Raw genomic sequence first — 12,008 nt, 5'->3', positions numbered from 1 at the left:
ATTATTTGTTGTTTAGGAGGAGTTACTACATTAAAAATTGGTGTGAAGATGGGTTGTTGGCAATTGTCCCTCAACCCTAACCTTTGATGTCTCCGTTTAAGAAAGAGCAAGAGTCTCTACATTCAATAAAGACAAAATGCTTCCCCTACTCCTTTTTTTCGTTTTTATTTTCCCTATCATTATTTCTATCCTGGGTTTAACATTTTCAGATTATATATGAGTATTTCTTTGCTCAGGAAGAATTGTATTTACATGCACTAGAAACTCTTAAAGAATTATTTAGCATGAAATTAACAGCTGAAGATTTACAGTAACTTTAAATTAGATTTGCTTTCCACTTAAGTGGAAGACAGAATTTTGACAGGATTTATTAGCACTTTTTTTGTTTTTAATTGGAATACAAAATTCATTTGCATTGTGTTAATTGGACTGAGTAGGTTATAATGACCTTTTCTGTATATACATAAACACGGATATACAACCGAATATTTCTAATCAAAATGGCACATGCAAAAGACAGCTCATGAATGAACTTCAAATATTTTTTTTACCAGTTCTAAAAAGCTTTCACTGCTGAGATATATGCTGTATTTATTATGTATGTGCTCCATTTAAATTATGTCCTTGCTCTACCAAACATGATATATTTAACAGGGTTCTTGAAAATTGATATTCTGACCAAACATTCCATCTTTCCTTTATACACTATTGTCCATTCTATCAGCATCAGCTTTCTGAATAACATGATAATGATTAAATTGCTTCAAAAAAAAAGCTGTGACCCTTAACAGTCACCTAAATTGCTATAATACCAACATTAGTATAAAGGTGTTTGTCACAAAGATTTGATCCTTTGCCCACTCAAGCCAGGTATAGATCTCCCATTGATTTCTCTCAAAAAGTGATGCCTTAAATTCTGATAATGTAAAAATGCTTAATATAGACAATTGTTTAGAATAAAGAACTGACAATATTTAATGAGTGTTAATAGCTACTAGAAATAAATGTATTTTTCCTTTTGCTGCTAGAAAGCATATTTCATTTTTCAGAAAGAATATCCAAATTTTTAACCTACTGGAATAAAAATGTTTTTCTCCATGCATAAATGATGGAATAGACTGACCGAGAATTGAGTTTCAAGTATCTAGTATATTTTATTTCCTGTATCTAGTTCAATGACTGAGTAACCACTATTAGATATCTAATCTAAATACAATGAGCATCCAAACCAGGCCTAACATTTTATTTTACAGTTAAGAAGATGGTGGCAACATATTGAAAACAACAACAACAAACACCACTTTAAGTGACATAAATCCTGTAGTGCTAGACATTTTAATTGTTCCATTAATATTTGTGTGTTACTTTCCCCAGAAAATGACTATGCTGTTTTTAGAGCCAAACCATCTCATGGATCCTCTTTTTATTACTTTTCCTCTAGAACCAAAGCCAGCTGGCAGTTGCTGGGAACTCCTAGGATTACATACTTCCAAATGAAAGAAAACACACAAATTTAGTGTAAAATACTTAGGATTCAAAGAATCCCTGACATTATTAGAAAAAAATCATTAATACTTAGCATATATTTAACTCCTTGTTCTACTGACAAATTGGAAAAAAATCTTTAAAAATTATCAGTATGCAAATCACCAAGTCACAGGAAGTTGCACAAAATGGCCTTTTAAAAAGAGCAATAGCCAAGTTTATGGAAGAGAGGGGAAGAGATTTATGCTTAGTTATGTATGATCTGCTCAGAATATATGATTCTATATTTGTTATACAGTTATACACAACACAGGTCTTATATAAATAAGTTCGTTGTGTAATACACATGGGTGTTCATTGCTCAGACACATACAAAAAAAACCCCATTACAGACACATAAATAAAATACAAAGTTTTACAGGATGACACACTGTAAAAGTGTGTCTGGAGGAACATAACACTAATCTCTGAAAAAGAAGTCTTTAAACCAGTATGTAGACATGGCTGCAGCCACTTGAGTTCACAGTCCAGGATACTTGGGTAAGGATGAAAAGAGATGGATATCAGTGTGTTAAACTGGGACCACAGCCTTCTCTGCTACAGCTGTCAGAAAGGTGGAGTGGGCACTTGACACTCAGCAGAAGTCTTAAACCACTTGTTTTGGGGAGAAACAGCTGAAGTCCTCACGCTGCCAGGCTCCCCTCTGCCTTGCTGAATGGTCCTCCACACTGATACCATCCCCAGATCAAAAGCATTGTTTCATTTTAAACCTCTGGTTCAATAACTTAAAGTGTCCCCCTTGGAACTGACATTTTTAAGAATATAATCTCAGGGATCCAACTGGAAACAAAAGTGCTTAAAACAAAAGTGTAGAAGGATGTCATCTTCACTAGTGGATGGCAGGATGACCATGAGCCAACACTGTGCCCTTGTGGCCAGGAAGGCCAATGGCATCCTGGGGTGTATCAGAAGGGGGGTGGTCAGTAGGTCGAGAGAGGTCCTCCTTCCCCTCTACTCTGCCCTGGTGAGACCGCATCTGGAATATTGTGTCCAGTTCTGGGCCCCTCAGTTCAAGAAGGACAGGGACCTGCTGGAGAGAGTCCAGCGCAGGGCAACTAAGATGATTAAGGGAGTGGAGCATCTCCCTTATGAGGAAAGGCTGAGGGAGCTGGGTCTCTATAGTTTGGAGAAGAGGAGACTGAGGGGTGACCTTATTAGTGTATATAAATATATAAAGGGTGAGTGTCACGAGGATGGAGCCAGGCTCTTCTCAATGGCAAACAATGATAGGACAAGGGGTAATGGGTACAAACTGGAACACAAGAGGTTCCACTTAAACTTGAGAAGAAACTTCTTCTCAGTGAGGGTGACAGAACATTGGAACAGGCTGCCCAGGGAGGTTGTGGAGTCTCCTTCTCTGGAGACATTCAAAACCCGCCTGGACACATTCCTGTGTAACCTTAGGTGTTCCTGCTCTGGCAGGGGGATTGGACTAGATGATCTTTTGAGGTCCCTTCCAATCTCTAACATACTGTGATACTGTGTGATAATCATTAAACAGTAGGTTACAATTTCTCAAAGGAATTTCACTAATGTTTAGGTCCCAATTCTCATAAATTACTTTTATTAGCGAAAGGTGTTTTACCTTATATAGATAATTATAATATGATACATTTTTTTACATGTTTCCATTCTCTTTTCTCAACACAAAGCACCACGATCCCAGATGAAGAAGGAAAGGCAGAGAATACAGGTTCCCTTTTAGGAACCCTTGAGGCTTTTTTTCTCGTTAGAAACAAACTGTCTTGAGAAAATAGCTTATACAGTGTATTATTAAATCTTCTTCAAAGATATATAACTGCCTAACCCTCTGCATTTGCATTATCCTTACAGTCTTTTTGGCTATGAGGAATATGTTTGATATATTGGACTGTGTTGGAGTGGATTTGTCACTACTCTGTTTTTGTATTTGAAGCCAAATACCACAGCATTCCTTCTTTCTGCCTTTTACATTCCTCTGAGCCAGCCACCTAGCTGGTGTCAGGGAGATAACAGATAAACTGAGAGAAAAGATGAATTAAACTTGGCTTTTCTCTCAGCTTTAAAACTGTTAAACACACCTACCTCTTTAAAAGCTTTTAAATAAGGCATTAACTAGATTTTGTTTTTAAACTGGCAAAACCCAAGGACTGTTTGTTGTAGCTAAGCTGGTGACTGGATGAAACAAGAACCTCCTGAACCACAATTCCAAGTCATAATTTTCTGTATTTGATTTGTGCTAATATTGGCTCTTTATGTATGCAGTTTCTAGCCACAGGTGAGAACTGAGAACACATTCTGTAAATCATACAGCATTCAATTTAACTTCTAAGCATGCAAGCCCATTATTTTCATACCCATTTTACCAGGCAGCATGATTACAATAGGTTAAAAAAGATCAGTATTTGCATTCCATGATATTTCTTTGTTAATGCCCTGAAACTGCAACCACATCTATTGCTTCTGTTACTGACATTCTCATGAATTTCCTCAGTTCTCTCAAAAGAAAAAAAAAGTGCAACAACTCCTACAAAATGGAGTGCAAACACAGATGCACTCTATGGGAGACAGACTTCAGCAACCTAATCCCAGACCCAGTTCTGTTGCTATTAAAGCCAGTGGCATTTCCTCTGACATCCACAATACAACTAGTTTATTGTTTCATAGTTTGTGATCCTTAAGAACAGAGGTGAATTTTAAATATAACTGTAAAGGCATCTCTGAAGGGCTGTCACAGTAGGTGCAAAAAAGGCAATTTGGAATCACTGCAATGCTGTGCAGGCTTCCACAGTCAGACTAAAATTCAAAGATAAAGCTGTGTGAACAGCTGTCTCAATACTTAATAATATTACTGTTGGTCACTGGTGAAAAATATCTATGTCAGTCAAAGAAGGAAAAGGTATAAAAACTTACTGCTGCTTGCCGATGGGTATTGGAAAGGATTCCATGAATCTTTACTTTGTCTTTTTCCATTTGGTCTATATTGACCCACAAATCCCGGCTGGTAGAATCATATGGGCCATAAGTCCTTGAAGTATAATAATTATGATCTGTATCCTCCTGAAAGGCAGAACAAAACCACAGGAAATATAGATTAGAACAGAAGATGAACCTCAGTTTTATGTAACACTCACCCTTTAAATACTGAGTCCCGTTGCTCCTGGGAGCAGCAGCAAAGACTACACTGCAAGTCAACAATGAAGAAAGTACAAATTGTGACTGTGTTGCAAAAGACAGCTCTGCTCCTAACCACAAGCAGCTGGCAAGGCAGTTACTTCATGCAATCATCTTATATTATGATTATAATGTTTACTATCCTCAAATCCCAAGTATACAGTTCCTGTAACCACATCAGAGAAATCTATGGCAAAACGTTTGATGCCTTTCAAGGCAAGATGGCCAGCAAATTCCTGTAATAACATCCATGCTCTAACAAAGTGATGAGCAGTACTCAAAGCTAGCACCTGAACAAGAAGTTGTATTTTTTAACATTTCTAAATATAACTTACTAGAATACCATTGATAAGAACATCAATAAAAATCCCAACAGCTATAGGCTTACAACATTATTTCATTTCAATCTGCAAAAGATTGTTCTAATGTACAGTTTTTACTGTACATTCACTGTACATTACACTCAGAGAGAGACAAATACATATGTATTTGTGGAAGAAAGCTTCCTCATTCTCAGTCTTTAAAATGATGGTAGTTGCTGTCATGCTTACATTACAGCAAATTCAGAGGTAAAACACATGAAGCCTACATGTGCCATGGGAGACTATGTTAGTAGTCCATCAAATTCTGCAGCTTGTAGATAGCCAGTTCCACAATCAAGTGCATGGTTCAGAAGACAGTCAAAATCTCGGCAATGTTTGTTTATTTCAATGACAAAGCTGAGACTCCCTCCAACATTCAAAATAGTCTGCATGGCACTCAACCTCAGTACAATCAATTTACACCTGAAATCATATATATTTAGCACAGTCAAAAAAGTAAAATTTTGAAATCTTGTTAGGCAAAACTTAGTAAGTATTTAAAAAACTAACTATATAAGAAATTCTAAAGTTTCTGTCAATGTCAATAGCTATAATGGTATATGCCTTGATAAAAGATATTCAAGTCAGTGAAAGGGAAAAAAAGTGCATGGTCAGAGGAGAGAGGTGAAACACATCACAGACTGCCCGTCTTCCTCAACTCGTCCCAAGTTGTTGTAACCATGAAATATTTAAAACAACAGAATTGCCAGCTTTCTGCTACATAGCTATGAGTAATAATGTAAAAAGTACATGACAGTATTTCTCAGTTCTTTTCTCCCTTCCCTCTCCTTTGCGCCAAAGCAAAATAAACAAAGCCTCAAAGACAGTTTAAAATTAGAATAAATTTAGAAAATAAACAGTAGCATAAGAAATGGAAGAGGCAGATTTAGGATTACCCCTGGTGATGGAAATTTCCTCTTGTGCAGCACCTCCACCCAGGAAGCAGCATGGAACTGCTCTCACACCACACCGTGCTCCCATGCAGATCTGACACCCTGTCCTCATGACCCAGTCCCCAGTACGTACACAGCCCATTCCAATCTACATGGTCCCTAAGCTGAAGATATACTTGGCAAGGGCTTATATTTTAGATTAAACTGTTCATGTTCTAGGCAAAATATATTGACCATAAATCCTGTTTCAGCTGCATTTCATTTCAGGTTAACACCATTACTGATGCATTTTACTTAAGCTTTCGCAGATATAGTCACGTTATTTTCTCCTTGACATTTTCTATATTTTTCTGCTATATTTTATATGGCAGGATACACTTGCCAAATAAATCTCAGTGACACTTTACACTTTTGAAGCAACTTCTAACAACTTCAGCAGCTCCAGGTTAGTCAAACAAGTAGACATAATTAAAACTATATTGTCAGAAAGAAACAATAGCCAACCACCTTACCAAATTATTTTCTTCTTTAATGATTAACAGAAATAGTTATTACTGCCATGCATACAAAGGAGGTACAGTACATTAAAAGGTTTTGACAACAAAGATAGATTTTCCCAGTCTAATTAATCATTCTGGTAGAATTTCCATAGAAATTAGCAGTTACATTTAAGGCATCACAAAGTCTCAAAGAAAGAGCTCCAATAGACAAAAAAGACATTCAAAAAATAGCTTGTTTCATGCTTGTTTCAGGCAAACATGCAATATTTAAAGTATAGCTACAACTGTGCAGAGTTTTTGCATTTCCATGTTTTCATAACTAATAAAGATACTCTAGTTAATTACTAGTAGCTAAACCCCTACTTCTATAACCAGAAGGGTCTAACACTGAGTTGGTTGCTTCTTGAGAATGGTATCTTGATCCATGCTTAAAGCAAAATCATACATCTTGTAAATCAAATATTTAAATATAGTAAACATATAGATATAGCCTTCAGATCAACATTTTTGTCAGTGTGAGAATTACTCATGTATAAGCAATTACCAAATTCTGTGTAAAAACAGTCTCATTTACTCTTTCGATTAAAGTTAAACAACAGTAGATGCTTCTGGAAGAATTCCTCTTGCTTTTTGGAAGAGCTTCATAAAATACATGCATCTGTATGGAGGTTATGAATGAACCATTAAATAGCTCTCTCTCACATCCTTTTTTTTTTTTTTAATCCTATCTGTAAATTTATGATAGGACTATAAAGAGGAACACAGCTAACCACTAAATTTGGCTTGAGCACCTTGGAAGCTCTTAGTAAGGTTTGGATCCATGCTTGTAAATCAAGTCACTGCCTTCATAGTTTTAACATGCATTACCATGGAAATGAAATTCTTGGAGTCTCCCATAAGTTTCCTAGCTTATTATACATTATATTATATTATTAATGTTGATACCATTTAATGGTATCAACAGATCCCTATGAGTTTTCATTCTGACAGACCTGTTTATGTGCTTTGGTTGATTGCACCTTCTTTGTAATACATTCCGTCCTCCACAGGTAATATATGTACTAGAAGATGGAAAAACACTTCAGAAACTATGCTGTATTTGCATGTAAACTACTGAATGAAGAAAATAATTTTAATAGTTATACGATACAGAGGTATTTATCTATCTGCAGAACTTTATAAGTATGAAAAAAACCAAAATTTTTTGTATCTTTTAATGATGTAGAAGCATGCTATCAAACGAAACAACATGCAGAGAAGGCAGAGAACGTACCCATTAGTACTTAGACAATTTTTTTCTTTGTTTTCCAGGTATTTTGAGGATGTAAGTGTTATTTCCCAGATGTACAGTTCTACCCAAAACCTGCTTATATACAAAGTAGGAAGCACCTCTCTTCTATTGGCAAGTACAACTGTTAAGGATTTTTTCCAGAGATATTTTTCACTAGCTATGAGGATTACTGTTGGCAACCTTTGTGAGTATAAAGTGAATAGTTATTAGAACTTCTCTCATAACTCTTGCCTTTTGGGGAAATAAGTTATTTTTAACCTGAGGCAATCCTCAGTGCTTATTTGCCATCTTATTGTATGTTATAAAGAAAATTAATTTCTTACAGTTTTCATGAAGGACATTGTCTGATGACATCTTGAATATATTCCCATGCTTCTCCAACTATAACTGAATTTTCTCAGGAAAGGTGAATGCATGCACTATTCATCAAAGCTCAGCATAACTGAAGATTAAGCCTTCTTTAAATTCTTGGTGTTCAGTATTTGTCAAATTCAATGACTGAATATCCCTTCTGTACATTACATATACAGATACTCCCAAACACAACATACCCATTTCACCAATAACTGCTATCCCCTAACAGATTAAGGCTTCAAATGTATGAGATGAGCTGCCGCTATTGAGACAGTATAAATTAACTGTGTGTGATATTTAACAGTAACAACTACATTATGCCTCTGAAATGCTTTCAAATTACTAACTGGGATTCTAGCCAAAGATGTACATGAAAATAGTGACAAAACACCCATGAAACAATAAAGTTTCCCCATAATAAAATGATACATCACGATTCAACGATGATACAATTACATATGTAAGCATGGGACTTCTCAGGTTCAGTCTCTTTCTGTCACATTTTTTCTTCAACAGAAATGGAAAGGTACTGTAAACATCTAGGAGGCTGGGGAAATTATCAAATAAGATTTAGGTTAAGAGCTTCTGCTGAATCCATCAATATTTTGCTTTTAAATATTGGATCCAAACCACAGACATTACGAAACAAAATGTTTGGCAATACATGGGCAGTGTCCCCAGTCTAACGGCCATTAGCAGAGATGAGACAGTATAAGAAAAGATCATCTCTCCTGAGATGAGGTCCTAATGGGAAGATTAAGGTCAGACAAAATGGGGAAAGAGACATTTTGCATGCTGCTGCCATAGAAGTCCTTTTTAACAGAGTTCTGTAATTATAATCATAACATAGCAATGTTATGATGCAATTTTACAGTTTTATAGGAATTGATAACCAAACAACCCTGAGGAATGCTTAATTTGAATTGGTCTCTCAAAATGTGGAAGCTCTAATTTCAGCAGGTAAACTACATGTGAACTACCAAATGAAAGTCTTGCAGAGGATATAAACAGTGGATGCTTCTTAGGAAGCCTGATTGTTATGAGTGGTTTGCTGATAATCAGAAATATGATTTCATTTCATGAGCACTTTGTGTCAAGGATAAAATCTCTGCTGTTCAATTTCTTAACAAAAATATTTGTTTTGTATGAATCTCTACTGAGGAAATATATGATTTATAAAACTGCCTTTACTGCTTTCACAGTGACAAAGCTACAATCTGTCTCTTTATATTTTTTGAAATCTTTTTCTATTCTTTTTTCTTAATATCTGATAAAGTAAGATCTTGGGAAAAAATATATATGGACATAGCATACATATTGCACATTAACAGTCTGCAGAACCTTAAAGACAGCCTGCAAACATTGCTGTTGATTACACAAGCCTTAGCAAGATAATTCTGAACACCTAATATGTCTAATGAATGAGAGGAACCCAATCTAACAAGAGATTAAATCCTTTGTCTGCGTGTGCTAGAACTAAGAACTTAATCTTCCACTGTATTCTCTAAGAAGAGGCTATGAGTGCTCCTCGGAGTCCTGAAAGTCTGTGGTATGTGTGAGTCCTCAAATTCAGGTTTTCACTAGGACCACTATGGAAATAACTTTGGCCAGAATCTCAGATTTACATCTGGAGATTATTATTGTAATCACTAAATGATGCCATCAACTGCAATGAAACAGAAGCATTTAGCTCACAGCTCTTGCCCCTATGTACACACAAAGCTTTACACAGCTCTACAGCAACAGCTCCCAGGTTTTTAAACCACATTTTTCTGAGTGCCTGACAGCACCTATAATGGAGAGTCACATACGCTGACAAGACAACAGTCTGGCAGAAAAGGATGCCATAAATCCGTTATTAATCCAAAAAGCCATTTAGCCTTTCCAGCTTTGTGAAAAGTCAATGTGGAGCCACTGTCTTTTCATGATATTCAGCTGCTTTTGAAAGAAAGCTTCCCTCTTGGGGGCTGCTATAAAACTGTCAGCCTATTTAAGGGTCATTACAGCGGTCTTACAAAGCCTCTTGGACTGTCTTGTCATAAGAGACAAGCTTCAAAAGAGCAAAAGTCTCTGCAATGCCTTACTTAAGAGAAGAAAAATGCCAAATCACTAAGTCACTCAAAACCTAATTACAGTGGGGAAATATTTATTATGCAATTTTGTTCCTGATTTGCTGAAGTAGGAGCTTGAGAAATGACATTCTCAAAGCCTTCATTAACTCCTCTGTAGTATCCTCTCCACTAAAATACTAGGAACCACTGCAATAAAGTGACCATGAAAACACTTAGCAGAAATTTGATTTTGATGTAATTATGAAACAGGTTATGGAGTTTATTTTCTCATTTTTTTAGATATGTATAAATTACTAAAATGTTCATAAAACTGAGCTGTAAAAATTACTGGTTTTAAACCTAAAAAACTAACTGCCAGGCCTGGAGAATAGACCATCAGTGATTATGACCCCATGTCCATAACCAGCCCCCATTCTTGGAGGGCTCACAACTCCACATAATGCCATATATAATTACATTTTCATCAAGTTCGCTTTAAAGATTTAGTATTTTAGTCTTTTAAAGGTTCACTTCCTGCCTGGAATATAAACAACTATGTATTTATGTATTTATGTATATACTTTGACATACATCAAGCCACAGTTGTGCAATTTTTTTCTCCCCCTAAGATATGTAAATTCAGTTTAATATTATTCCTGTTTATTAATCCAGGTATTAGAGCAACTTTAAACTCTCCATAGCTTATTTCCTCCTCTGGTATATATTCAGAAGCTGGGATGGATAAGTCATCCTTGTTTCCCATTCTTTGTCCCTTCTCTATTGGAAGAAATAAAGAAGAAAACACCAACCAAGACACAGCAACCCTGAGGCTTCACATGAGGAAGGAAAATGGCAAGTCAAACCAGGATGAAAAACATTACAGACCTGGAGGATTAAGTTAATAGTAAGAGATATAATTTCTAGTTGATCAGGGCTTTGTGCAGGGCAGTGAAGGAAGCTGCCTCCACACTCACTGATGTGTGCCGCAGTTCCCGAGCAGTTAATAATGTGTCTCAGGGACCCATCAGGGCTCACAGCTGAAATCAGGGGAATCAGTTGTAAGAACACATACAACAAATATGAAGTTGATACAGGCAGGAACATCAGTTTATTAATGAGGTAGCTTTTTACCTGTAGGGATAAAGCCTAATTTAAAGTTTTTAAAGGTGTCCTATGTTCACAGCACCAGCCTTTGCCAAAGCCATGATGTTCAGTTCAGCTTGTGCTGTTCTGTATATAACCAGACAGCAGCATGCTTATCACAGAAGCTGGGCATCAAAGGACAAACTGCATCACAATGTCTTCACAGGAGAGCATTCAGTTTAAAGAGATTGCAACTGAAACTGCTAGTCAAATTAACCAGAGCACTTTCCAATTTAGCTTTCACATACAATACATTTGAATCTTCAGTTACTAAAACACAGGACTGGCTGAAATCTACAATCAATACCCAAAATTTCCAAATTCATGTCTTAGAAAGACAGTGATGATTACAGTGGCTAAGCTATTGCCTCAGTTTCTATTGCTTTTTGGAAAGCTTGCTCTTTGCTTTGGAAAAAGTGGGCATTTTATTTTGTTCACAGATTTATTTTCCTATATACATCAGTAACAGGAATTCAGTCAGAATAATATACAAGAATATTGAAAATAATGCTATCCACTGTTCTCATCAGCCACATCTCTTAAGGACTTGTCACAGGAATGCTACTTTATCTAATCTTGTAGTCATGCACAAAAAGAGAGCTCTCTAGTAAGTGCCATAACTATAAGACATCATATTTAATCGAGATGCTTGACGAGGTACATGTTGGCTAAACACGCACTTCCAAGTCACTCCCTTTGATTAACATCAGTCCCCA

General features: G+C 36.2%; 1 protein-coding gene across 1 annotated transcript in view; it reads right to left on the bottom strand.

Moving 5' to 3' along the window:
• Positions 1 to 12,008, bottom strand: part of PLXDC2 (plexin domain containing 2) — a gene marked incomplete at both ends in the record, with an annotated part of 267,272 nt that overhangs the window by 119,752 nt on the left and 135,512 nt on the right. Inside the window, one exon of the mRNA XM_080611015.1 lies at positions 4,438 to 4,584. Within this exon, the coding sequence (XP_080467141.1) occupies positions 4,438 to 4,584 (147 nt within the window). The remainder of the gene's footprint in view (positions 1 to 4,437; positions 4,585 to 12,008) is intronic.

This window comes from Psittacula echo, assembly GCF_963264785.1.
Source record: "Psittacula echo genome assembly, chromosome: 2".
Taxonomy (NCBI): domain Eukaryota; kingdom Metazoa; phylum Chordata; class Aves; order Psittaciformes; family Psittacidae; genus Psittacula; species Psittacula echo.
This window is presented reverse-complemented; position numbering and strand designations above follow the sequence as displayed.